This window comes from Syngnathus acus, chromosome 4, assembly GCF_901709675.1.
Source record: "Syngnathus acus chromosome 4, fSynAcu1.2, whole genome shotgun sequence".
Lineage (NCBI taxonomy): Eukaryota > Metazoa > Chordata > Actinopteri > Syngnathiformes > Syngnathidae > Syngnathus > Syngnathus acus.
In genome coordinates, this window is record NC_051090.1 from 9,512,613 (window position 1) to 9,540,583 (window position 27,971).

At 45.2% G+C, this 27,971-nt stretch overlaps 1 protein-coding gene across 2 annotated transcripts; it reads right to left on the reverse strand.

Annotated features, from left to right (window-relative positions):
- Positions 1 to 121: 121 nt before the first annotated feature.
- Positions 122 to 27,969, reverse strand: tgfbr3 (transforming growth factor, beta receptor III). Of its 2 annotated transcripts, XR_005097696.1 has the most exons (18): positions 27,724 to 27,969; positions 25,459 to 25,631; positions 18,009 to 18,199; positions 13,744 to 13,881; positions 10,530 to 10,716; positions 9,623 to 9,785; positions 9,383 to 9,530; positions 9,080 to 9,269; positions 8,702 to 8,997; positions 8,466 to 8,621; positions 7,830 to 7,973; positions 7,438 to 7,626; positions 6,581 to 6,844; positions 6,321 to 6,447; positions 3,862 to 3,903; positions 3,641 to 3,751; positions 2,065 to 2,543; positions 122 to 1,987 (listed from the first exon to the last, which is right to left on the reverse strand). XR_005097696.1 is itself a non-coding variant. In XM_037249236.1 (17 exons), exons 2-17 carry the CDS (start codon positions 25,520 to 25,522, stop codon positions 2,404 to 2,406), a joined length of 2,550 nt encoding a protein of 849 aa, XP_037105131.1. In that variant the 5' UTR covers positions 25,523 to 25,631; positions 27,724 to 27,969; the 3' UTR covers positions 122 to 2,403. The 2 variants fall into 2 exon arrangements, 1 of the variants encoding a protein (XP_037105131.1); XM_037249236.1 differs by having other exon boundaries at positions 122 to 2,543.
- Between the last annotated feature and the right edge of the window lie 2 nt (positions 27,970 to 27,971).

Here is a 27,971-nt window from a genome sequence, read left to right on the forward strand (position 1 = left end):
TTTGGTGACTTTTTGTTTTGTTTAGCTATTTTTATATTTTCTGTCCTGCTTTTTAAAATAAAGCCTTTATTCATTCATTGCACACACACACGTACTCGTATTAATTACTAAGACATTGAAGTAGATTATCTTGGTACATTTATTTTTGTCTTTATAACAGTCTGAACATGAAAATATAGAAAAGCAAAACAGATTAAAAAGTTTTTTACAATCTGCATCACGGTTACATTGAATGACGATGTAAAAAGTAACAAAACTCCCTCATAAAATGTGACGATGGGCAATTCACAGTACTTCAAAAATAGCATCGTAAAATTCCTCTGGTTAAATATATTCCAAAATATATTTTTATACACAAATATATATGTACTAGACTCTCTTCCCTCTTTATACATGTTTACATATGACAAGTATATGAAAAAAAAAACTTTGGTGCAAACATTCGTAAAACTCCGAGGTGGTACTTAGCTTTTACTTAAAAGTCATGTCTGGTTTTATACTTGCAAATTTGCTCACTGTATCAAAACAATCATCAGACAAAACAAAATTATGTTTTAAAAAAACAAAACCCAAGATTTGTTACTTTGTGTCAGGTTTTTGTCTGGAAAACTCCTCATCAAAGAACGGTTATGATTTCAATCTAATCATCAATTAAACTCAGCAACCACTGGCTAAATTAACAATGTGAGGCAGTGGGGTTTTTTTTGGCTTAACTTAGTTTCGCATTGGAGCTGGGCAAGCAAAAGTAGACCATATGGCATTGGCAAATTTTCAGAACAGGGTTTTTATGCGAGTGACAGAATAAAGCTATCCCTCCATTCGGGAAAAAGGACGTTAAGTAACAGGATGTGAATTGCTACATCACCAACACGTACGCGTCACAGTCAACCTTTTTAACAACTATTTACAATACTGTATTTACACACACATGTACATTATAAAAACCTATATATAAAAAAGGACACTTCTGATATTTTAGTCTCATTTTTGTTTTGTTTCCCAGAACAAGAATATAAGATTGGTACCACTCTTTAAAAAGCTGGGTGGGGACAGTTAGCTTAGTTTAGCTTCGCATAGGAGAAACAGTTTGAATGGGTCAGCCCTGTGAAATGAAATGTTAGATTAAAAGAAGTGGATGCATAGAGTGCAATGCTAATAAACGATACTAAATATTCAACATTGAATGGCTAATCTGTTTGTCCCATTTTAAAGAAAAATACAAAAAAATCTATAGAAAACTTGCAAAATGTTTTCCTCATTTTGTTTCTTTCCCAGAATGAGACAAGATTGGCACCATCTTTAAAACGTTATGTGAAAATGTTGCGCGAGTTGAGCATGAGAAAAACAGATGGACTTAGTCCATCTATTAAGATGTACATTGAATTGAAGGGAGTGTTTATCTTTTTTTAGTGGAGAAGCTCAGAATGCTTACAATCTGACTTGGAGTGGTATCAAACATTTTGTCACATTTTGGAGAAAAAGACAAGAATAATCTTATTGAAAAAAATGGACAGAAAAAGCACACATAAGAATTTGGCCTCGGTTTCTTTCCAAGAAACAGACGCGAAGATCGGTTCTGGGGGACTGTTAGCTGAGCTTTACACAGTGGAAACTCTTTGGGGAATGCTAATCTGCTAACAATGCTAATGATCCGACAGCATGCTGTCCACCCATTTGTCTCAGTCCGGAAAAAAAGGAAATCTATAAACACCACCAGTTCAACAGATAAAAAAAAAAACATAAATCTAGCTAGCCTAGCTTATCTTTTACTGCTGTATCGAAGACACTTGTTTACGATACGGCAAATGAGGAATAAAAAAAAAAAGATGTATAAAACTGTTTTTTTCTTATCAGTATATCTTCACGTCTTTCACATTATTTGGTATTTTCAAACTTCTGTTTACATTCAAAACCGATAGCTTTCTTGACATACCACGTTGAAAACCATTTTTAAGACCAGTAGTGGTTCTTTTGTTCCTATTATATTCTGATCTACTGTATCAGCTTGCTAAAAACATCCTGTTCATGCTACAAGCTGGCGGGCTCGCTTTGCAATTTAGCAACACAGATTTTTCTTGTACACTAAGTTTCAATTGGGGCTTACTCAGAAAAATTTCCCATGTGAGAGTTTTTTAAAGTGCCTATTTGTTATGAGAATTAAACTTTTCAGGTCGAATACTGTACTCAGAATTGTCATTAACTTTGCAATTTAACAACACGTATTTTTCTTGAAGACTAAGTTTCAATTGTTTCATGGTGTGGGGTGAAATTTGTTTAATTTGTTTTTTTTTTGGAGAAGGCCACAAGTCCCGCCTTCCCGGGTGTCACAGTACCCTGAGTTCTTTAGTCTTTTGGACCCAGGCAGAAGGGCGGGAAGGCTCCGGCCCGGGTTGGTTCCATCCGCTACGCCGTGCTGCTACTGGAGCAGGGTGTGCTCTGTGTGCTGCCGATGCTGTGGCCGGCGCTACTGTTCTCTGAGGCAGGTGGACAATTTTGGACCTCCTTGGTCATCTCTTCTGTTGCAGCTGCTGCAGCAGTTCTGCCTGGAAGCAACAATGAAAACACAAAATTGACTGATCGATCCAAATTGTAATTTTGTACGAAAAAATAGGAAAAAACAAAAGAAAATCCAAAGTAGTTTTCATTAGATTTCAAATAGAGCAACCGCACTGCACCTATTTTCTATCTAAAGAGTGAGTGTTGTTATCATCATGAGCGATGCTGATCTAGGATTGCAGGTGTTCCTCATCTTGTCCAAAGCACTGACGTCAACTTGTGAGCGTCAGCCAGTGAATGGCATCCAGTGGTGCCGCTATTAAAAGGTAAACGTTTTCATGAGATCACTGCGCGTGTTTGGACTTCTGGCCAGACAAAGACTGACAAAAAGTGTAATAAAAAAAATTTGTGAAGGACTTAACGAGCAAAGTGTCAAACATTCAGCATATTGAAGGCTGAAGACCTTTTATGGTATCCAGCTGTGACGGGTTAACAAAAAAAATTGCGTTTATGTCTCAAGGGGGGGACGGGACGCTCACTCGCTCTGTTTTGGTGCTTAAACATTCAAAAAGCCAGGAGGATATTTTTAGATGGGATCAATATTGCCTTGTAAGGTCATTTCATGCAAGATGGATGAAAAACGTTGTCTTCTTCTTGCACCTGCACCTTGTCCACGATCACCGTTCCTCATTTATGGAAGCTAACTTTCATTATTTAAAAACCTCTCCTGCTGAATTGAGAGAAAGAGAGCAGAGGAGGACTGGTCAGGACAAGTCATTTTGTTTTGTTTTTGTCAAGTCTGCCCGAGACCTTAATGCTATGCACGACTAAGCTACCAAAGGTAACCTCTCACTTCTTGGTCGCGGGTCTCAGGGGTGAGGCAGGAAGAACAACATGTTGGTGTGAAGCGGCGAGATTGTGACTTTTTTTCCTGCGATAGCCTCACGCAATCCAACCGGGGGAATTTCCACGCAGAGAATATCCTCGACAACAATCAAAGGCAGGAAAGACGAGCGGGACCTCGCTGCCGTGAAACGGGAAGCTGCCACGGTCCGTGTTATTGTGCGCCGCAGGATGTTTGGCCGCATTTCTACCACTCCTCGCATTCCTGCCGCAAGCTTCTGTGTTCCTTAAAAGCACTCACCTGTGTGCGAGTAAATGAACCAAAGCGCTCCCGTCAGCAGAGCGCCGATGGCGAAGGCGGCAAAGGCAATTCCAACCACGGTTGGCGTGTCGAGCAGGTGCGCCGCCGTGTCTGGAAACAACAATGGAATGATCACGGACTTGGGCTTTCGTCACCGGGTGTTTGTACATGTACACGTGTTTGTGACATGTTCCGATTCACTGCCCCGGAAAACAACATACTTTTATTCGTGGGATCATCCGGGCCTGCGTGTGGAGGTGGATCTGGGAAACACAAATGAATCAATTTTAAATAAATACACAACATGGTAAAAAAATATATCATAAGTACAAAAACAAAACACAGGAATATTTATTAAATAAATACAAACACATAGAAACATACACACTATATACACACACACGCGCACGCACGCACGCACGCACGCACGCACACACACACACACACACACACACACACACACACACACACACACACACACACACACACACACACACACACACACACACACACACATCTATAATACAGTAAAAACGGAATTATATTTCTTTCTATTAAAAATGCATGTACATAAAACCCCGCAAACATGAACCATGTTGGTCAACAATGTGTTCTTCTAACAGTGCTGATGAAGCTCTTCTTTGGAATGTGCCTTCGGGGTCTTGAGCGATGAACCTCGCCGGGTTGGCCGTGATGTCGCCTGGCGCACGTCCAAGCTTGGCCGGAGCACAATGGCCTCTATTCTTAGATCTTGTTTTTTTCATGAGGCCAGCTAGATGACAGGTCATCGGTGGAGGACGCCCTCATTGCTTGCATCAATAGCAACCCTGTGTTATCTGTACCATGCAAAATTGGAATGCATGCGAGTCTCAGAAACACGAATGTTGCAGTGATCAACGGGCCGCAACGAGTTTGCAAAAACTCCATTTGCTTGTTTTGTTTTATGGCGACTCATCAAACTTTGCTGACAAACTCTGCTCCTACATAAATATTCATTATGTTGTTGTGAAAATTTCTACATTCCACAATTCCCTGAAGGCACATTATCATCATCTGGTGATTGGAGGAGAACCAGGAAGTGAGCGCTACGCTGAAGTCAGATGTCTCTCTGCACTCCCTGGAAACTAAATCCTTGCAAGGTAAAGCCAGGCCTAATGCAGACCCTTTTTCCAGCTAGCTTAGCAACACGCTAACCACTGCCTTTTCCTGTCGTGTCTTCCCCAGGAATCGAACGCCACCGTCAACACTGGCACGATCGCTGGGAGGAGGTGGAAATAATAAAAACGCCGTAAATCGAGCAATGTTGGTACGCGACGTTCCTCCAGGATTCTGCTCACGCTACGAGACGTCCTTAATGGAAACCTTGACGACTAACACGTCGCAGAATTACAATGTTTCCTACAGTCAACAATGGAGCAAGACTTTATATTGGAATGCGGTGGTCCCGAAGCTCACATCGATACTCGTCACTGCAATTTTAAACAACATTTTTGGAGTATTGTATTCAAGTGACAACACAAGAACCTTCCTGGTTGGCAACAGAACACAGCAGGGTAAAGTCAAGGTAGAGTAGTAAAGCAGACCAAACTGGTAAAAGTCGAGCGAAGCAAAGGAAGACAAAAGCAGCGTTGCGTCGTGCTGATGCCTCAAACGGGGGGTGGTTGTGGTGGGGCGCTAGTGACATCATCACACAGACACCTCCAAAAGGTGACGGCTGTTACCTTGGGGGGGATTGGGGGGCAAATTATCTCTTGACACACTGGGATGACTGGCTAAATAAGGAGTGTTCTTCAAGAATTAACACACACACACACACACACATGCACACACAAACACACACACGGAGTGGAGTGGGTTGTGATTAAACAGGGTTGGGGGGCAAGCTGAAGCTGCTAAGTGAAAACAACTGGAGCTTAGTGCCTTTTTCCAGCCCTCCCTCATCGTGAGCCAGCAGCCAAGAGCTAGGCCTCAGCTACACACACACAGACACACACACGTACACACACTTGTGTACAAACGGTTGATGTAAACAGACAGATGATGACACGTAATGAGGAACAGATGTACGGGAGGCGATGCTCATTGTTGTGACTTCACTTCTGACTACACTTTGCTTATCTCACACACACACACACACACACACACACACACACACACACACACACACACACACACACACACACACACACACACACACACACACACACACACACACACACACACACACACACACACACACACACACACGACAAGATTGAAGTCAAGCAAAGTAAAAAATAAAATTAATGTAAAGTAGCTTGAAGTCAAAGTCCAGCAAAACAATGAGTGAAGTAAAACAACCTTAAGAAACTAAAGGCAGTGTGAAGTAAAAATATGACAAAGTAAAGCAAAAGTAGAATAGAGTAGCATGGAGTAAAGTCAAGCAGGGTAGAGCACAGTAAACTAAAAGTTTGTAAAAGTAATGAAGTAAGAGGACAGTCAAGCAACCAACTAAAATGGACAAAAGCAGACTTAAATAACCTGAAGTAAAGCAAAGTAAAGGAAAGCACTGTAGTTTAAAGACAAGAGAAAAGTAAAAGTATAAATAAAGTTATTTAAGAGTAATTAAGTGGCGGGGAAAAAAAAACTGCTGGAGATGGAGCATCTTGGTAATACGATCATGTCACGTTAGTGTCCTGACCTGTCTTGTGGGGTGGGCGGTCCCCGTCCAGCAGGATGAGAGATTTGCTGCTGGTCTTGGCGTTCATCATCATGTTCAGGATGTCTTCCACGCGCAGCGAGTCACACTGCCAGCTCGCATCCACGCACTAACCAGACAGGAAAAAGCCCAACGACAAAAAATTGTACTTCGGTCCACTCGGAAAGTGCTGAAAAATATTCCACTGATGACTAAGTAGCGTTTTAATAGGTTTTGCCTGCAGGGGGCATCGGGGTGCGTACCGGTGCAAGGTGCGGATTGGCGTGGGCGCACGGCGCCATCTTGCAGTGCAGGAAGAGCCGCGACGCGTTCAAGTCGGACTTCAAGGTGAAGCTGAAACTCTTCTTGTCATTCTGCGCGTGTTGACGGAAGCGCAGCGACTCGTCCGTGGGGCAAACGGTCTCGATGAGCGTGTAGGACGACTCCATTTTGGGGTTGGCGTCAGGCGAAATGAAGCACGACAGGATGTTGAAGCCCACGCTCGCGTCGGCTGATATCGACGTGATCTGAGAGACAAGGAAGAGAAGATCAAACATTTTCTCCTTTCACTTATTCTCATTATATCATATATCAATTTAAAGGGTTTTGCAAAAAAAAAACACTTGTTGCGCCTTCGAGCCAAATTTTATGGACATATCTAGGTAGCTAATGACTTCCATTTTCTGGAAGGCCGACAAAGGCTCCGTCCGGTAAACTCATGAAAAAAGCTGAAGAAACAAAAGAGGCCCTTTTTCTGCGAGTGCACCTTGCGTGCCGGGGTCAGCTCTCAGCACGCTGCCACTTCTGACGGCAAAGAAGCTGGCGGCAAACACACAAGAGCTCTTTTGTTGGCTCCCGCCGATAGCGTCATGAATAAGCGCTTCAAAGGACGCGGCGTGCCACCTCCCTTGACCTTTTCCAAGTCAGTAAATATTTGCGGGGATACCAGGAGGTGAACCAATGAGCGGCGGTGGGAAATAACCACACACTTAGTTGTGTAAGATTTCAGATGTCTGTACTTTGCGAGCAAATATTTGACTTGACTTGAAATAAACATCACAACATCAGTTGATGTTTTGTGTTTTTGGACAAAGTGAGCCTTTAAGAGACGAGCACAAACCTCCACGAAAATCGGCTGGTTCTGCAAGACGGTGTTGAAGGCCTGTCGGGACGGCTGGTTGGATGGCGGTGCATCATACAGGTCCATGCTGAACGCCATGTTCACGGGCCGGGCCGCACCGCTTGCTGGGACTTTCTTGGGCGGCGGGTCCGGGGTTTTCCTGCTTTCTTGTCGGTACGTGCAGTTGAACTGGGAGGGAGGAGGGAGATTGAAAGACAAGATGAACATCAAATCAGATCTTGCTGATCCAGCAACATTCTTGAAGCCCCTGATGGGAAATTTGGCACATTATGACATTTGTGCCAGGAGGGGGAGCATGAAAAAACAAATATTTTTCATGTCCTCAGGACACATTTAAAAATGACCCAAAAATCACATTGAACATTTGTTACCGTTATGATTGACAGCTGATCTCTGGGCGGCATCCTTTCCAGGTCCACAGCCTCCCTGGGGAAGAAGACATCTCCAGATTCCTGGTCCTCGAACTCCAGGGGCCCACCACTTCCGTCCTTTGACTCGCCGTGACTTATTAGGACCTGACGACAACAACAAAAATGAGAATCTCTCCTGGCCTCCTTTACGGTTTTGCCTTCAATCAGTCCAAAACAATAATGAAATACAAATAAACTGAGCGAGTGGGGACAAGCGCTACGGATAATGGACGGCTGATGATAAACGAGCGTTACACACGATACGCGTTGAGGAATTCACCAGTTTCCTGTCGCCCTGAACGCCCCCACAGGAGGACATGCGGGAGCCACTCCGCGACAATTCATCTCGATTCGGGTAGAGTTCAAAGTTTATCCCCGCATTGCACCAAAGCGGCGCTTGGACGTACGCCCAGGTTGTTAAAATTGCAGACCGGCGGACGGCGAGCAGGATGAGCAAACATCCCGGATGCGTTCCACCGTAACGCAGATAACAGAGGTCGAAGCCCACAAACACACCAGAGTTCATGACACATCTCAAGATGAGTTTCTTGGAAACAAAAGTCCTGCAAAATGATGGTTTTAGGGTGGTGGACTCACAGTGTTGATGTGGAGTGCATTGGACGTCCCCAGCAGGGGGTACACGGTAGTCTGGCACCCGTTCGACGGAGTCTCCAGTGTGTAGTGGGTGGCGTTGACTGCCGCTTTGCATCGGGAGTCTTGAAGCGTCAGGTTGGCGTGCCCAAAACCGTTGGCCTGATTGCGTAACAAGAACAATTACATTTTGTTCTCGGGAGTTGTACCTAATAAAGAGTCCCGTGAAGTTGTGGACTCACTTGGAGGCTCTCCTTGCTGATGCTGACCACCATCTTGGTGTCAAGGCACTGCACGGCGAGCCCCACGCTGAGGACGGCCCGGTGCTCCTCGGGCTCCGTCTTCTCCCAGGGACGCTCATCCAGCAGCGAGGGCAGCGGCAGGTGGGCCAGACCCTCCGACGCGGGCGGAAATAATGGGAAGGGCGGGCCGGAGCGGCGCGGAGAGGCCCCGCCGCCGCGTCCGCCCATGGGTGGCCCGGTGTCGCGTAGGATGGACAGCTCTGGGGGTAGCATGCTCTTGGCGTGGTCAGACACGTCTGGAAGACAAGTTCCATCACGTCGTTGCCACCTGCTGCGTGCTCCTCGGAAGCGTTGACATATTAGGACCCAAAGTGTTACCTTGCTTTTTGAGCCACACGTCAAAGTGGTTGGCCACGGGCGTGTTAGTGTAGGTGGTGACCGGGCCGTAGCCGTGCTCCTCGGCCCACTGGATCAGCGCCTGCGGCCCGGATGGCAAGTGCTGCTTGGGGGATTTGGACACCTGCATCAGCCTCTCTGTGCCGTAGCTCATGCTGATGCTGTCAGAAGCCTACGTGGGAGGGAAAATGTTTCTTACGTTCTGTTATAGTCATATACTAAATGAAGGAGCTATGTCGAGTGAGTGCGGTCATGAGCTGAAGATGGGGTTGGTTTGCTTCTTACCACAACAGTGAGCTTGCCCACCACGTTGTGGGACTTGATGACCCAGTTGACCGACTTGACACACTTGAGCAGCAGGACAACGTCGCGGTGGAGCGTAGCGTCGTCTTCAAGCGGGCGCAGTTCCACAATCACCTCCACCTGGAACGAACTAGACGACCACAGGGCGCTCCATTAAGAAGTCTGCTGTCAAACTCGAGAGTCGCATCCAGGATGTGGAGTGGACTTGTCTGATGCGCTGACCTGCTGGAGCTGGGCGCCTGTAGCTCCACAATGTGGACCTCCTGGTCGTGCTGGGCTGTGGAGAGGACGCAACCTTTGGAGGCTTGAGCCTCCATGTAGCCGCCAAGGTAGTTCAGGGACAGGAACTTATTGTCGATCTTGCACATGTTGGAAAAGAGAGGATCTGAGAAAAGAAATGGTGCTTAGACAGGGGTCCTCAGGGGCCTTTTTCAGGTCAAAAGCAAGGTTAGCATCTGGTCCATATTTATTCTTCTCCAGGTTGTCATCTGAGCTGGAGTGGCCGACCTTTAGTTTGACGTGAAGCGTTAAAGACAACAAACCTTGTTTGCTGAAGAGAACGTGAAGAGTTTGACTCCTCCTTCGCGCAGGGAGACGAACGCCTCCTTATTTGGCAAAATCAACCTTGTGTGAATTTCATGTTGGGTCTTGTGACTAAATGTCCATATTGAAGCAAAAACAAACGAACATAACAAAACGAACCTTACGGTGACCTCTAACGGCAATGACAAAAAGTAGAATTATTTACAACGTAGCGTTGCTCATCTGTTTAGTATAAGTGCTTTAAAATTCGTAGCAGCAGACCCCAAAGCAGCTGCGTCAACCCAAAATGGTAAACAATCTCGTCTCTTTTCAGGCTTGGCTTAAAGAGACTTTTTTGTGGGTCTTCTAATGACCTACAGAAGTTTATGCCGCTAAGTGAAAGTGTATTTGGGCGGACCCCCTGAAAATGGCCGCTTCAAACCAAAATAGAACTTTCTGCGTCTTTCGGGCATGGGTTCCATAGACTTTTTGGAGGGTCTTCTCAGGATAGATATTCCTACCAAACTTCACATTGCATGCCACGACCTTAAAAAAAGAACTTCGGGAACCCCGGCAGGCATGTGCTGCGGAATGTTGGCAATTTCACCTTCTCCGACTTTGATGTAGATATCTTGAGTCATCCTGAGCTCGGAGAAGGAGGTGACGGCCCCGTACAGCTTCTGGGCCCAGCTGAGGAGGTGCTCGTTGCCGTGGGGAAGCAGGTGCTCCTTTTGGACCTGACAGGAGAGCGAGAAGTTTCCCGGCTGGAAGCGAACCTCCGAGCCCTCGGGGACCTGGAAGAGGAAGGGAAACATGGTGTGTTACCGCAAATATATACCCGTACTTCATCTAGTCGATATGAACACAAGGGGTCTTAAAAAAAGCACTGTGAATGCTTTTTTGGATGCAATGTTAAAAAAAAAAGTCACACCAAGAGTAAAAAAAAGTAAGGTTCAGAGAATGATAGAAAGATTCAATCTGCGGCGGGTCCGGACGCGCTTCATTTCGCAGAGATAAACATCGTTCATTTGTTCAAACATCACTCTCCAAGCGGCCGCTGCGTCCTTTTCATCTCGCGGCTAGCTAGCCAGCGTCACATTCCGGGACAAAAACACACTGAGAATAAGATGTCTTTGTTGGCGTGCGGGCGGTCTCATTGACATTTTTGTATTCAGAAAATACATACATTCAAGACACATATAGTGATATTTCCAAGTCATCAGGTTGCGCAAATGCAGAAACCACTTTGGTTAGGTGCGTCAAACTAAAAAATATGCACTATATCCACGTAAGATTAAATAGCTTTTGTTGCTAACAAAATAGACAAACCAGACAAAATAAATTCTTTCATGTTTGGGAGAATGTCGCAAGAATGTTAGATTGTCTTTGATATGTGCAAAATCCCGTAAATTAGCTTCATTCAACAATTGTTCATGACGTTTGTAAAATACGTACGTTTGGCCTTCAAACTCTGCCGTCTTGTAATGATTAAAAACACATGAGGTGGAGTACAATGGAAATTCAAAACGTGCGTCTGGGCTGTCTGCGCTAAGCCATTCAGAGTTTATCAGTTAATTTGCGGCAATGAGGCTGTAATTAGTTGGAATTAAAGTGGAGGGTGGGGGGCGGCCTGAACGCCATATTAGCCGCAAGCTTTCCAACCTCAGGAATCTGACGCAGCGAAGCCAAGGAAGCGCTTGAACACATTTCCTTACTTTTGCGCTCTGGCCCGCTGCACGCCCAGCCGACGGACCGAAGGGACCCGCAATGCTGGGAAGCACGGCGGCAAACCTCCAGTTAGTTCCACTAGAGTAAGGTTCATAAATGGGCTGTACTATAATATACTGCAGTATGTTTAGAGAAGCAATCATGACTACGACTATTCAAAATGGCAGCACGGTGAAAAAGTGGTGAAAAAGCCTCACAGAAGGTGCTGGGTCTGAATTTTGGTCTTGGTCTAATCGAACCCATGTGAAGATCATCGGTGACAATATTTTGTAAATATCAAAACACAAACAATTTAGAGTGTTTGAAGGAGTTGTTTGAAGGAGTCTAATTTCACACACATCTACAAATATAAACAACAAATTTCCAATTGTGAGAGACAAATTATGTTTCATACACCTAATGAGATGTTTTTGTCAATATTTTTGAAGAAGCAAAACACATATCTGTTGCTGGCAAAGACAACTTAAGAGTCTTTGATCAATTGTTTTGAAATGATCTTTGAAGGAAACAAAAACACTTATTCCACATTATGGTTGGCAACTACAATTGGGACACGATGCTAAAGGCGAACACGCTAATTGAATCCGACTGCAGACAGAAAACAAAGCCATGTGTTCCAGCATTAACTAATGCTGTCTCCAATAAAACATTGCTTTGTTTCCATCACAGCGACGACAAATCCAAGAGCCGAAACAAACCGCACGTCTTGGCCGACAAACAATGAGCAGTGCTAGCAAGCAGTGAAAAAAAAGAGAGTTTATTCCATCAAGACTCGTAAAAAATCTTAACCTCCTCCCGCCTGAACGCAACAAGACTCGGCCCCAAAAGTCAACAAGGCCGACGCGTCCCTAGAGAGAAACAATGGCTGGCCTCGTGTCAGTGCTTGCTGATGGACGGCCAGTGGTGGAGAGGACATGTTTTACAACAAAAAGCTCACTTTGGCCTGTTTTTCAGGAAGTGAAAAACACAGAGAGTCAGCCAACCGCAACAACTTTGGCCTGTGAAGCGTTTCCACAGGCGGTCGAGCGAGCGTCCGCCGAACTGGACAGCAAGCGGCGACTTGTGGACGTCCAGGAAAAACTCCTGGTCCAAAAACCGTCTCCTTTGCTGAGCGTGTTGCTCCATGCGCTCACCGTTAAAACTCTTTTGTGACACCCCAAGGGGCTCTGTACTACAATGTGTGGGAAGACGCTATGTCGCTAACATTCTGTTCGAGTGAAATCCTGTCTATTTGTGGTTTGCTACTCACAAATATGCCAATTTGTATTTTCGTCGACATTTGATCCTCATTCTTTAATTTTCTTTTCAGATTTTCCAGTTGAGATACGATTCACTTGAGTTACGATTAGTACGACACGTATGAGAGCTCCCTCTAGTGGTACAACAAAAAACACTATATTAAATGTTCAAAGTGAGCATAATGTTCCAGTGGCCTATTTCTTTTTTTTTTTTTTTATTCCATGCATTGTATTTAATATCGCAAATTCAGTTGTATTTAACTTGAAGTGACACAACGGTTATCATTTGTATTTTTAATTTTGGCCGAATTTGTATTTAACTGATCGGCAATCTATGCACACGAGCGGGAAATTGTCAAATAGCGTGCATGTTTAAACGGTGTTATAAATGCACATATGCGTGATTAGCTTTTATCAAATTTCCCCCGCAGACCGCATTAAACGGTTAAAGAATGAAACAGTGCTGCTGGCTGAGCTTGTGTGGGATTCTTGAAGGAGGCGTCAGAGCCACGAGAAAGCCAAAAAGAGCCTCAAGCATCTGGGATCTGGTTTGACTTTTCACTGGCAAACACGGAACAACGTGTGAGTCACCACCGTGAGCGACTCATCAGCATTCATTTGTAAAATAATTCAAATAAACATCTTGAGTATGTAACCTGGAGTAAAACAAGCTAAAAAGACAGAGATGACCCGGTGTGCCTATCAAAGATGGCCACCGACTGTATTTCGTCCGTCGTTGCCTATTCGGTGTTGACGCCCGATGATAGCTAGCTGGCCGCTCTCGCCAAAAAAACAAACAAAAAAAACATAGATTACAGGGAGATAAGTTGCCATCTTTGAGGAAGCTCAACTCACGTGAAAGGTGCGCCTGACGCCCGGGGCGAGGCTCTCCGTCTTCACCTTCCACACGAGGGCCGCCGGGGAGTTGAGGACCAAGACTAGAGGCTTCTGGTGGCGCAGCAGAGACTGGATGGGCTTCAGGTGCAGCTCCACCTACACACAAAAGAGGCTCATTAGGTTGATTTATTATGATCAGATGGGATTTGCTTTGCTTGCTTTTGTCTCTGTTGTTTGTCTACCAGCTTCTTTGCTCTACTGCGGCTTTCATGTTTTGCTTTGTTTTGTTTTGATACTCAAAGGCGCTTTTCACTGTCTGCTTGTAAGATGAGAAAAACAAAAGGCCATCACAAGTTGCGTAACTTCTGCTGGCCAGAGATTTATGTATGTCGACGAATACTTGTTCTAGGATTACCACTACAACTACAATGACCATTACTAAAAATATATGACAGTCACGTGACCACAAAAAATGAGGCAATTAAAGCCTAATTAGCGGCACAAAAAGCCCCCCAAATTATCAGTAAAAGTTCCATTGAGGGAAAATAAACATCTAAACTATCTTTAAAACAAACCGAGACAGGCTCCAAACAAGCAAGATAAGAGACTTGATGCTTGTGTGTGTGTGTACATATTTTGAAATCTCCTTCCCTCCCTCCCCCCGACCCACTGCCGACGGTGGAAAAACCCTCTCATTGGTCCTCGGAGGGCAACAACAAAAGCAAACAACAAGCGTCAGATAGCATCGCCAAGCAAGAGAGAGCAGATGAAAAGTTTTGGAGGAGCAGACAGAAAAGGCAGAGATGTGAATCACCTGAATGACATCAACAAAAGAGCTGAGAGGAGCCATTGTGTGTTCCAAGTGGAGCTACAAATGACCGACCGCAAAGTGCCAGGAGGAGACCCGCTTGATTGCATCAAACACTAATGGCAGCTAACAGGCACATAAATACCCCCTCCCCCCACACACCAAAAAAAACCCTGCTACGACTTTTGATTATAACTTACGAGCACATTGATGGGGAAGCTAACCAGTTAACACTGGGAGAGTTTACCAAAAAAGATACATGGACATGGGTCCCTTGAACGTTTTCATTTTGGAGTTGCCGGCAGAATGTAATGGATGCAGTTTTGCTGACCTCCTGAAAGAGTTTCAGTTGAAGATGCAAATGGGAAAGTTATTTCTTCACAAAAGTTGTTAAACACCAGCTGAGAGGCCAAAACGGGAAGTAGCAAACCACCAATGCCTTTTAAACATTGTTCTTTTAATGATGTGAAGCACAGTGTGTACGTTGTGCATAAAATGCGCGATATAAAAAAAAAAAAAAAAGATAATAGCAATCGCATTACTCAACATCGCAGTCCCACCAAATAAAAATCCTTTGTCCACAAAAAGTTGAACTCAAACTAAACGTGGTCAGCAGCTGGGGAGCTTCTGCCATCGCTGCTATCGAGACATGCGAGTTCCCGCCTACGGAGACTCCGGCTGCCCGATCGGTTTGCATTGGCGTAAACGAGCGGGAGACTTTGAGGGTCGTGCCCCGGGTCGCGTCTAGACCGATCGCGTTACGCAAATTGAAATTCCTCTTGGGGGGGGGGGGGACAGCTGTGAGCCGGATAATCAACTCACTCCGCATCCCGCCAGTGGTGCTAGCGCTCTGTAAACACAATTCACACCCCTTTGGCACCGAGACCTTGCAAAATAGCTCGAGCTGTACAGTTTCACACAGGCATCCTGCACAAGCGTAAAACAAGTGACACACACATGGTAGCTAGTGTGAGAATCTAACATAAAATTAAACCGCATTCGTCACATGAGAACCAAATCAAAGTTCTTTGTTTACAAGAAGTTGCTCAATGAGAAGCCAAATGGAATGGGGACAAAAACAGGAAGTACAATCCTTAGGAGGACAACATGAGGTTTTCGGACTCCATTTGCAGTAAAAATGTCATTCATGTTTGTTAACGTTGTTTTGTTGGTAAAAACAGGAATTTCACAACTTATTGTTGTGGCGGCCGCCCGCGGGAAAAGGGAGTTTCCCCACTATCGACTGATGATTGAGTGGGAGGGGGGAATTTAAGCATACTTTAAGCCTTAAAGTATGCTTGAATTTTTTTCAACATTTAAGGAGACACCAGAGGGCAAATGAAGGGAGGCGGAAAAAATAAGTGGACAGTAAAATCATCAAGTAGCTTGTTGTCATTGAAAAGGAGATACCCAACCCAAAATGTCTAGAATCGCATTCGTTAATTGAAAATGTCCCCAAATTTTAATGGCAGAACACTACATTAAAAATGGCGGCTGAGAAAGAGCAGTACGGTTTGGCGCCATCTTGTGGTTTTTCAGCAAAGAGATTTCAAGCAGGTGAGTTTGCGTATCGGAGCGGGTTCACGATATTTAGTCTACTGCAAAAAATGTCTGCTGCAGCCGACAACCAATCTTGTCTGTCTGGATCTTGGTTCTTTCCGGGTGGCTGGAGGAGCAAGAGGGGCGTTATCGCTGACTCCGCCCACATTCTTGACGCTAACCTGCTGCCTGATGCTAATCAGCACGCTTAGCTGCAAATGCAAACAAACAGCAGCGGGGGAACGTGTCAGATTGTACACGCTGTAGCCGCAAACACCTTCAAATGGCCTTAAAATACAAAGACAGATTCAAATCAGTCATTTGCTCACAACCTTTTTAAAAAGCCACAGCAACGGAACACACACAGGACGTAGCAATCTATTCAAATCAAAGCAGCGATAGAGCCAAGACTGACGCTCACAACAATCACAAAACAGCTACATTAAATTATTTTAAATGATTGGCCATTACGTCCAACTAAGGAGACACTCAAACCTTCTAGACATGTACCTATTTTACCCTCAATGTGTTTGAATTTGAGATGGTTTACAAGCTTTTCAGTTCAAAAGTAATTGGAGGAAACGGCCAACGTTCGACTTTGCCCTAGCAGTGATCAGTGGCTTTAGCGGTCCTTAACAATCTGGAGCTCTCGCTCCTCAGACGCGGCCAAATCCAGCTTCTGTTACTTTGATCGCAGACAAATGCGAAAAACACTCGATGGGCAGAGAAAATAGAAGAGATTTGATTCCAGCCGGTCACTGCTGCAGCGTCTATAAAAGGACCAAAATAGTCGACATAAAGTCTGCAAACAAAAAGAGCCTTTAGCGGTCGCAATGCAAAAACTGTCTGGTCACTACCCACACGCACATATTGTGTAAAAATAACAAAAAGGAATGTTTTTAGTCATGAAGGCGGTCAATTGATTGTTGACATTGATATGTGGAATACAAAAAGACGTATTTGTTAAGTAGGATGAGCTAGCAAAGCAGCCAAGGGATGCTACACGCAGGATATATACACGACACCTCGACAGGGATTTAAAATAAATGCCTTGTGTATATTCAGGTCCGAGAACAGATCAAATGCCAATATGTTAGCAGGATAATAAGAAAATCACATGACCCGTATTCAAATGGCGAATGAGAGCGAATAAAATGCTAAGAAATTCAAAATATTTTGTATTGCATCATGTAGCAAGACGGACCTTTGGAGTACTGAAAGGATGAGAACCTAAATCAAAAGAGTGATGGGATTGGCTAGAATGCAAACAGCTGCTTGTGCGTTACTACGTTGCCGTTTGTGGAGGTTGCGAGCGGGTCAGAGCGCAGTTAGCGCACGTCACCCCACGTCGAGCACATTTCCAGCGTGAGGCCGCTGTTGTTCTTGGGCCACGGCGAGTGGAGCAGTAAATCCAGCAGCTGGGGTGTTGCCTCTCACCTAATGAGCGGCGCCGGGCCAGCTGCCAGTCACGTGCGCTTGGCTCTGTTCCAGCTCTTCCTTACTGACCGTAAAGTTGACGGCCATCGCGCAAAACTGCTGACGGCCGTGGCGTCTTAGCTGTGAGGCCGCACACGTCGCAGCTGAAGCTCGCATGTGTGGCGTGTGTTTGCAAATTCCCATCTGTACTCTGTCGCGCGCTGCTGCGGTTTTTAGTGTTCCGGAGGCCCGGACGAGGTTTTTTTTTTCCCCACCAAACGGGCCGGGCCTCAGCCGCAAGCACCTCGAGGACATCTCCAAGCCGTTGCCAGACACCACTTCCACACGCAATCACGGAGCAAAGATGACTGCTGACTGGAGGATCGAGCCAGCGCACACTCAATTATGGGGAAAGAAATGGACTGTCCTTACTCTACAAGAGTGACCAAATGATTTGCGTTTTCACAATCGTAAAAAAAAAACAACAACACACAAAACAAAAGTTACGTAATGGGCCGACCTCCGCGGGGGTGCTGCCGCCGGGTCTCAGGGGGATGGTGCCTCTCAGGTTGACTACGTGGACTTCCTGCGGGAGGGTGCTCGTGCCTCGGCTGGCGCAGCCCGACAGGGCTGTGAAGCTCTTGCTCATGGCCTGCACGGGGTGGGCCAAGCCCACTGGCAGCAACTCGCATGGACTGCGAAACAGCGGCCCTGCGATGGCGCAAAAGACAAAGAATTAAGTTTGCGGCGGGCTGTGTCAGAAATGAAGCAAATAGTGTGGTCAAGTGAAAAAAAACAAATAAGCCAGACATATTTTCTCGTCCACACAATGTAGCGTCACACAGTCTGAGCGTTCACAGGCAGTTTAATGTGCAATAAACACACAACGTTGCCAAAGTGCGCTGTTTGGTCATATTTTCCCTTGAGGCGAGCGAGGCGTCACTTTCTCCTCATTGCTGCACCTGAGCTTCGAGCGCCACCTGTTACCTTGGAGACCTGACAAGCACCACCAATGAGTTCACACCGCAAAAAAAAAAAAAAAGGCCATAAAAATGTGCTGAATTGAAACCAAGACTGTATAATGTGGATCAGAATAATGAAATGGATCTAGTATATGTGCTAAACTGCATGAACCAAGAGAAAAAGATGAAATGAAATAGATATAAATGAATGACTTGAATATAATAAAAGGTAAAACAATGAATAGAAATATTACAACAGAAAACAAAAACAAATCAAAAGGCGAAAAAAGGAGTACATTTAAAAAGAAAACAAAAGAAAACAAATCATAAGGTAAAAGTAAAGACAAAAAACCCCAACCGCCAATCAAGCCATCCAGCACGAGAAAAATATGCAGACTGTTAAAAAAAACAGCAGACACTCCCACCCATTAAATGCAATCTAACGTATGTTACAAAAAACAAGCAATCCCAAAAAATAACTTCCAAGTGATGACACACATGCACTCTCCAAATAAGCAAAGAGATTATTTACGTATCGACTGCAGCGTGAGAACCGAGAGTGACAGTGGCTCACGCTGAAGTTGACATGACGTGACACTTCCTCCTCATCGGCCGCAAAGGTGCCGCGACGTCTTTACGTGACCCACTTAGACATCGCGGCTGGGATTTTTCAGCGAGGCAACAAACAACCGAGGTCTGTGGTCAGGTGGGGGACATTGTGGAATTTTTTTTTTCTTTCACATTATGTGTTTGAGCCAGCAACATTGCGCTCACAGAGGCCCCGCTCGCTTTACCTAAACCATGCCGAGGTTGCAACATTTGGAAATGATTTGAGGCTACGTTACAATGTTCAAGTCTCCCAGCGGGAGCCAGCGTGTGCTTCAGTCCACTCACTAGCTTTTTTTTTTTTTTTAAATCTCTCCTCATCCTCCATTTTTGTTGAGAACTCAATGCTATTGTTTTCTCTTAGCCTTAACGCAGGCCGTGGCCATCTGTCTTTTTCTGCAGCGCTGTGATTGTTTATTTGCGTGGTTCTGCCTACATGGAAAGATTTGCAATACACACACACACACAGGCGTGTACACCAAAGCAGTATTACGAGGATTATTATGTTTAGCAAAATATGATAATGATATCCTTTTGTTGTTGTACATTCAGGACCACGTGCTTATACGGCCATGATCACAGGAAGTGGATGTTGGAGATCCTAATTAGGGCACATAGCGCACTTCAATAGCCCATGTCGGCGTGTTTAGAAGGCCTGCTTATAGAGAGCTGCGGCATCAGCATAACCATGAAAAAATTACCTTGATTTTTCATGGACCCAATGACCCTTAACAATAACTCAGCGGTAATTAAGTAGTAGCTTCGTCATGATAGCATCGAGCCAAGTTTGTAACGGTCGTGTAGTAGCAGCGTAGTGGTCGCAAAGTAGACGTGTCGTCACCCAAGAGTAAATGAGATAACCAGATCTATTTTTTGAGTACTGATGACTTATTTTTTTGTTGACTCGATACCACAGAATATGAGGACCGAGGCTGGACTCCAAACACTCGCCGCTTCCTACAGGGTGGCGCCCGGCCAAGATTTGGAAACAGGAAGTGATGTCAGCTGGTGTGTGCCAGTTTGGGACGAGTCAGATATTCCCACAAAGCCATTTCCCAAGATAAACAAACACAAACGCACACGTACACACATGCACAAAAAGCTGGTCCACTCCCACTCCCTCTGCGCAAGCAAAAACTTGCCTTGAACTCTGCGCCCTGATTGTTTTGCTTCAATGTAACAAAATGTAGCACAGCATAGTATGGTACCATCATAGCCCTAAACTTTAGGACAGATTTCTTTTTCCTGAATGAAAAGAAGGTTTAAGTCTACTACTGGTAGACGTTAAGGCCCAAAAGCGCAGGTCCAAATGGGCAAATCCTTAATAAGGCCACTTTAATTACAGTGAATACGAATTATTATTGCAAAGTTCAACAGATCTCCTCTCTACTTCCCGCAAAGGATTAAAATGATCCTCTGGCCTCCTTTTCTGTTGCACCGCGGGGCAACGTTCCCACGCAAAATGCAACATCTCCTGCCCACTTTCCTGCCACAGGGAGGCGTTTAAAAAAAGTATTTTCTTAACCAGCTCACAATAACCAGCAACCCTTGCTATCCCTTGCTCACTCACCCCTGAACCCGCAGCCGCTACTCCAGGAAGCCAGCAAAGCCCTTTATAAGGGGGCAAGGAGGTTCGCGTCGCCAAGAGGATTTATCTGCCGTAAAACAAACTGCAGACAGGAGAAACGGAAGCCGGGAGGGGAAGAAGCGAGGCGGGCAGGCGTGCACTCTTGCTCGATGAGGGAACTCGTAATTTCTAAAATGAGTGACACATTTGAAGGCAAATAAGACAGACCTCATGTGTAAATAAAGTCACGTATGACCATCTAAATCTTGTTTTTCTCAACTTTTTCTGCACAAGATTTTCTTTTTTGTGTGACATCATGACTGTGTCTCATTTTTAGAAAACAGAGAGGTTTAGTTACGCAATAAAAACACAAACGTCTTCTCTTATTGCTTTGGCGCCATCTGAAGAGACTGGGAAATGGCTTAACAAAAAGCTCACATTAGCATCTGCTATCTAGTTGGAAATGTGCACCTACTAACCAAACCACAGCTACAACTGGGCCCTTCCACCTAACAGCTAACTAACTTAGCATCGGAGCTATAGCTCGCAAACCTCCTAGATGACTCGTACAGTGACAAAGTGGTCCTTAGCTTTTTTTTCTTCTCCCCAGCGGGGTGACGACATCACTGTTGCTAATAAGCTAACGCCAGTTGCTACAAAACAAAGAGTGTCATGTTCACGTTTGTCATCGATCGCTTTCTTGGCTCGTCAATCACAAGTGAGCCTGACCACTTTGTTTGGGTGACGGCACACAAAAACACCATCCGTCATCGCAGATGGTGAGAGGCGCTTTTTCTCCTTCCTAAGACACCAACAGAAAGAGTGAATCACACTGCAGAGGAGGAAAACTACAAATGCTGTGCTGTTCTTGTCATCTTGCTAAACAAGCAAAGCTAGGCTACCTTGGTGGTAATCTTGCTGGAAATAGGTTAGTTAACAAAAGCCCACAAACAATTAAAAACAATAAAGTTACACAAAGAAGCCAACAAGAAAGAGGGCATCCCATAAGATGCATGAAACTGCTGACGCTGCGCTATAGTTGCATTAGCCTCCCTGGCGGAGGTAATGAAATTGTCGGGGCAACACTTCCACTCGGTCAAGTGCCATCATAAAACTTCGTAGAGTGGTCCGGAATCGGCATTGTTAAAATAAAAAAAAAAAAAGTGTGAAGGCTGAGGTCTTGGCGTTTGTCTTGACTAGCGCGCGCCTCCTCGCTAGTAAAGACGTGTGTGGCGTGTTTAGATTGGCACGTTTCCAACACGCCAGGAGAAAGAAAAGAAGGGCGGGACAAAAAGCCTTCACGCTTATGTCAATAAAAGGCCTGCGAGTCCCCAACTTGAGTGAAATGAAATGAAAGGTCAACCGTTAAAGAAAATGGAGATGGGAAAGAAGACATTAGTAGCTTCAGCTTTCTTAGGCTACTTAAAAGATACTGAACAGTTTTAAAAATTCTTCGGCCAAATTCCACTTTGCTTGAAAATAAAAGGAAAAACAAAAAAGGCTCAACCAACGATCTTGAGCGGGCCTGCTAACAAAATCCGAGTGGAGCCTCAGTCTCTTTCTGATTTTAACGACTTTAATTGCGCAACCGCAAACTCGCAAAGGGATCGTCCGTCTGGTGAAAGTGTGCCGCTTTCTTTTCTTTTTTGGAGCGCAAACAAGTTTCTTTCTGTCTGATTCTTTTCCCGGTCTCTGCCAAAACCACGAGCGGTTGCCGAGGCTCATCTGGAGAGGACCGCCGCGAGGCTTCAGATTGTGCAAGCGCTGTAACCGGAGAGTTGCGGCGTGGGCGGGAGGAGGAGGAGGCGGGATGGGTCGCCGCACTCGAATCGACGGCAGCGGCGACGGCGTTTCTTCCAGCGGGCCGAGCAGATGTTGAGACGTCGCTAGGCGCAACGCTTTGGGGTGTTTACATTGTCAAGCTCAGGCCAAGACTTTATCTTGACAGGGAGGCCCCAACGCCAGCCCCCCTGCTGCCTCGTGTCACATAACACTTGGACTACTTGTCTGCCCATTCTTCTCGTCACTCTGTTTATTTCTATGATGCAAAATGGCACTTATCACGGCTCGTAAATGACTGTGAGAGGAGACACGACTGATATAAAACTCATGAAATTCCAGTTTGTAAACTGACGTTCAATGTTCAAATCGCTCATGCCGTTTCTTCGTTCTTATATCTTGAACTGATTATTTAGCCGTCAAAAGCCAGTCTTGCTTTTTCTATGGTGTGAAGTGAGTGAGTTCAGTACAAGTGTCACAAAGACGTTTCCAAGGTTATAGACACTTGGGATTTTTTAGGTGTTGTTCAAGGTGTGTTTATTTCTGTCGTATGAGCCAGGTGGCGAGAGGTGTCGCGAATCACACGACACGTCCGCTGCGCTCTTCTGCCTGCAACATCAACCGCTATCTTGTTCCCGGTTGTCTTCGTATCTCGCCAGCCTTCCTCTTAAGAGCTCGCTTACGCAAATCTGCGGACCTCCGCTGACTCCCACCCCCTTTCCTCTCTCACTCTCGCTTGCTCTGTCCCTCCGTCTATGGTTCCAGTAAGCGGGCGTACAAATAAGTGAAGTCAGAGTCAGTAATGGGAGACAGCTGTTGGCGATTGTGAGCTTTCCATTGTGTTTCTCAACATCGTGAAGAAGAGAGAAAAAAATCTGCAACAAGGGGAGGGAGTTGGCGGGTGTGATATTAAAGAGGACGACTTACTTGGTCTTCACTTCACAAACTCTCCAACTTGAAGTTTTACAATAGCCAAGATAAATCAAATCACTTTTTGTTCAAAATGCTAACATGGTAATAGCGGGAGCCCTCAGCACTACATGACTTAGCCAGCTAAGCTAACTGGGCTAGCAACTTCCTACACAGATAGTCCTCATTTCTATCTGTCGTGCGAGTGAGTTTAGCCAATTTAGAAAATAGTTAACTATTCATTGGGATCCTTTCAAACGCAACAGGCAAAGTGCTTTTGCTAAGGCTATGCCATTTCAATGAAGCTATCTTGCCCAGCGTGTAATAGAAAACAGAGCTAAGAACAAGTTGCTCTCTCTGTACTCGACTTGATGCTACGTTTGCTTAGAATTCTGAGAAAGAAATCACTAATGTAACATTTTGGAGTCAAAATCCTTCCTCCCTGCAGCAGCTTGTAAGCGAGCGAGTTGTCGTGCGTGTGCTCTTACTGTCACGTGACGATGATGATATCATTAAAAACACAACTCGTAAAAAAGACCACAAGGCACTTTTTTTGTTTTATTTGGAGATTAAATCTCTAAGAGGATATTTTGTTTTTCTTCTACTTTGAGCCAAGAATTGTTACTCAGAAATGACGCAGTGCCAAGCTCTCGCCTCTCCGAAGGTCAGAACAAGATCGAAAACCTGGTTTCCGTTGCTAAAATGATTACAAATGTACTTTTTATGACTGCTGAAGGCCTCTGTGCATTTGTTCTATTCATTTGGTGTTCATTTCTATTTCTGTTTATAAATTCCAAGCAAGAGAAGCGACCGCATTTAATCATATAATCTAGCATCAATTTTTTTTCCTGGTAAAAGACGATAGCCCACAGGTCACAATATTGTGCAGGACTTGAAGGATCAGTGAAAACGCTCGGCTCCATTCCCACACCGAGCGGCTCCGGCTTGAATATCTGGCGGCTTTCCCGCACGACTTCATTTTCCCGCAAAGCTCAAAGTCTGGCCAAAAGTTTACAATATATCCATCAACAAAGAGCCGTGCCGTGGCGGAGAGGTGCTCCATAGTGAGAGTTATGGGACGGCGGATTGCGTTGCTTCGAGAGAAAAGGCTAGCTTACGCAAGGCGGCCGGCCGGCGGCCAGTTGGGAAACGCTTGCGCAGACGCGCCACGTGTTCCTACGGGACGCCAAATTGCCGTGTTGAAAGCAGATGAAAGGAAGCCAGTATTGGACAAAAGCGACTTTTTAAAACTGACCTTTTCTTGTTAAAATACACAAGAATTGGCAGAAAAAAACATATTAGATGAAAAATACACAATTCGGATGTTAAGACAAAGTAATGTTGGCATTAAATTTGCGAGAGGCGGCCCAAAACCCATCAAGCGTTTGAGCCCGACCGGATGGAGCCTTCGCTGTCCAGAGACAAAGACGTCTTGTGATTAGAAGAAGAAGCTCCGTAATGAGGTCGAGGTGACGGCGGATGGACGCCGCGCGGCACAGATCTTCTCATTCAGGCAGAAAAAAAAGCTTCTCTTTGTACAGCCAAGGTCACGACGCGCACATTCCTCAAAGCCACTGAGTGCGGTTTGGGTCCGGGCCACGTCTGACATCATTATCGCGAGCCTTTTATTCACGACCACTGGGAGCGCTCCGACCTCCTCGCGTTCATCTTTGTCCGCCGCTTGACCATCCCTCGTCTTATCGGGAGGTCGTAAATCGCGCCGAGGCACGCCGGCCCTGCTGACTGTGCTCCTCGACCCTGCCGTGTCAGCATTTTCTCGCATGTAAATCCCCTTTTACTCAACTGACAAATACGCTATCTACAAAGGCGTGGCGGGAGAAAGTGTGGGAAATCCCACAGATTGATGTCATCATTATAAAGGGCAAACAAAGCCACGATGTGTTGCGTGTGTCGTTTTTTTCCTTTTCACTCTCTCACTGTCAAAACATGAAATACGTTTCTGTCAAACACGTTCACCTCCAAAAACGTTCAAATTTCTGCAGCATCACAGAAGTAGTTAATCTCAAACCGCATTGAGTCATATTTTCTAATCAGCACCAAATGAGAGCTTTCCTCTTATGTCATTATTTTGATCTCAAACCTCGAAAACGTCACTGTTCTTGCATAATGACTCGATCATGACGTACCTGCAGATGCCAAGTCCAACGTTGTGAGAAGCAACAGCGAGGCGAGGGTGCATCTCCTGGCCATTGTCGTGAGCTGGCCGCCTCCAATACACGGACAATATTTGGAAGTGGACGGAAAAGCCTCTTTTTCCGTCTCTCCCCTCTCCAAGAGGCCTGCTTGCAGGAAGTCAGCCCTGCAAACAAAAGAGGAGAAAGTCAAGCAGCGCTAAGAGAGAAGGAGGGAGGGGGGTGCTGGTTGAACTCGGGCCCCCCCGAAGGCGACCGGGGAAGCGCTAGATTGGTGAGCGGGGATTAACCGAGGAGGTTAATTGAGGGTCGTGCACACTTCAAAAGCAGAGGGGGAAAATGCCACCAGTAATGAACACACTCTCGCTGAGGAGAGGCTTCAAACGCTCACCTCTGTGACAAGTTCAACACTCCTTTGGTGCGCCAGCCGCACAAAATTTCACTTTAGAGGAAAATATCAGTCACGTAAAAATCTACTGAAAAACAGACCAATAATAAATCAATAATCTGATTTACTGTACACAGTAAACAGACACTTTATTAGGTTAGGTTAAAGGTCAATGAATTTTTTTGCCACATTTTTGCTGGACATTGTGCTACTCCCTTCGGCCACCTGGAGGCAGTATAATATAGATGTATACAGAAACGGTGCCAGCTCCTAAGTGAGCTGCATTAATACCACTTGTTCTTCACAGAGGGTAAAGAATATATGCTTGTCAATATTACCACACTACGTGCGGCATCACTTCAATTAGTCTATGGCGTTCTGGGACTTTTCTATTCTGCTCAAAGTAATCATATCGCCAGAATTGAACTCATATCGAACCATGCCTAGTTTTTTTTACATCTTGGTGCCACGTGGGGGAACGTGGCAACAGACCCTCCGCTATCTATCAGGCGGCGAACCGTGTCGGGAAGCGGCAAAGCGTGGGGGTGCGCCAAAACGGCAAGGTGCATCCAAGTGTGGAGGCGCGTTGCGGCTGCACAAACAGTCGCGGGACAAAAGAGGCTTTCAGCGCGCGCCAGCTGCGCAGCCTGAGAAGTCATTTTGGAGGATCATGACAAATATTACACATTTTGAGCCACTTGCTCGTGATTTATCTTCCCACTTGACCATTCCGTCTGGCCCAGTGGAGCGGCGGCGCTGCAGCGGCAAAGGTAACACCGTCAACTAGCATAGGTGGGTGATCATCAAAAAGAGACAGAGGTTTTACTTCTAAAGAGTATGATTGCAATATTAATGCTGCTGTAACATTAGGCGCAGTTTGAACATTAACACTGTACGCTTAAACACAAGGGGGCAGAAAAAAAAAGCTGTGTTTTGGGTTCGGGAGCTTTTTTTGTTGGGTCAACACTCAAATCACCTCACCTGACTTCTCCTCACCGCCCACCACACACAGACAGATAAAAATCAAACCAAGATAAGTAACTTCAAAATGTTTTACCCTGAACTACACAGGTGAAAAAAACGACTTAATGTGGTTGCACAAGTGTGCACACCCTCTTACAGCTGGGGGTGTGGCTGTTCGGAATGAACCGATCACATTGAAACTCGTGTTAAATGGGCATGAACACACACCTGTGGATGTTCTAGTGAGCTTTTCTTGACATATTTTTACTTTTCTAGTGGAAACCTAATGCCTAACTGCTTTTGGGAACGGTTCATAATTTCAAATCTACTGTACACGCTGATGTAATAAATCAACCTAAAAATGTGGCAAATTTTGTTGGGTTCTGCTACTTTACTCAAGGACACCTAAAGCAAAAGTTCTATCAAAACAACAATTCTCCATTAGATCTGTATTAATACGTGTATATTAGTGTGAATATATATATTTTTTGACATGGATGAATGTACACAGTTTTTACATAGCGTGTTGCATTTTGGTGAGAATTACACACTCATTTATTCTCATTGTATTGGGTGAGTGTACCTAATCAAGTGGCCAGTGAGTTTGACAAAGCATGATGGGGTTCCCAAATGACATCTGTTAAAGAACTTAAGTTTAAAGGGAATTGCTCATTAATAACAAATATCATAATTACTTAACTAACAAGGATGCATAACTTGGCAACAAACTGACAAGCTCCAAATTGCACTCGTCTGACTCATAACACATAAAGACGTAAAATAAACTTTTTGGACACTTCTTGACGTCGTTGGGTAGTTGCTTTTGATGGCAAAGTGTTCACAAATAAGCACATTTTACACACAAACAAATTCCACGGTGGACATTTTGACAGAGCAGCGGAGCGTACCTCCAGTCAACGAAGTGAAACGTCCGCGAAAAGTGCTCCGCGGGCGGCGAACGGAGCTTCTCCTTCACCGGGGTACGACGGTCCCTACTTGACCGAGAATGAAGCGACTTCTGCGGGCATGCGGGAGGGAACTCCACGAAAAGCGGTGGAGAAAACAAAAACTCAGGAGTCGTTCCTTCGCACCGGAGTTTTCCGCACTTTTTTGCTGACTTTCCTCCAGCACAGATGGGCTTATCTGAGGGGGGCGC

Excerpts from the sequence above, each read along its gene's own strand:
- tgfbr3 (XM_037249236.1), bottom strand. The coding sequence starts at position 25,522 with ATGGCCAGGAGATGCACCCTCGCCTCGCTGTTGCTTCTCACAACGTTG. Across the intron at positions 13,882-18,008 it reads GCGGCAGCACCCCCGCGGAG|GTGGAGCTGCACCTGAAGCC; the intron begins GTCGGCCCATTA and ends TTTTGTGTGTAG. Across the intron at positions 10,717-13,743 it reads GCGTCAGGCGCACCTTTCAC|GTCCCCGAGGGCTCGGAGGT; the intron begins GTGAGTTGAGCT and ends TTCCTCTTCCAG.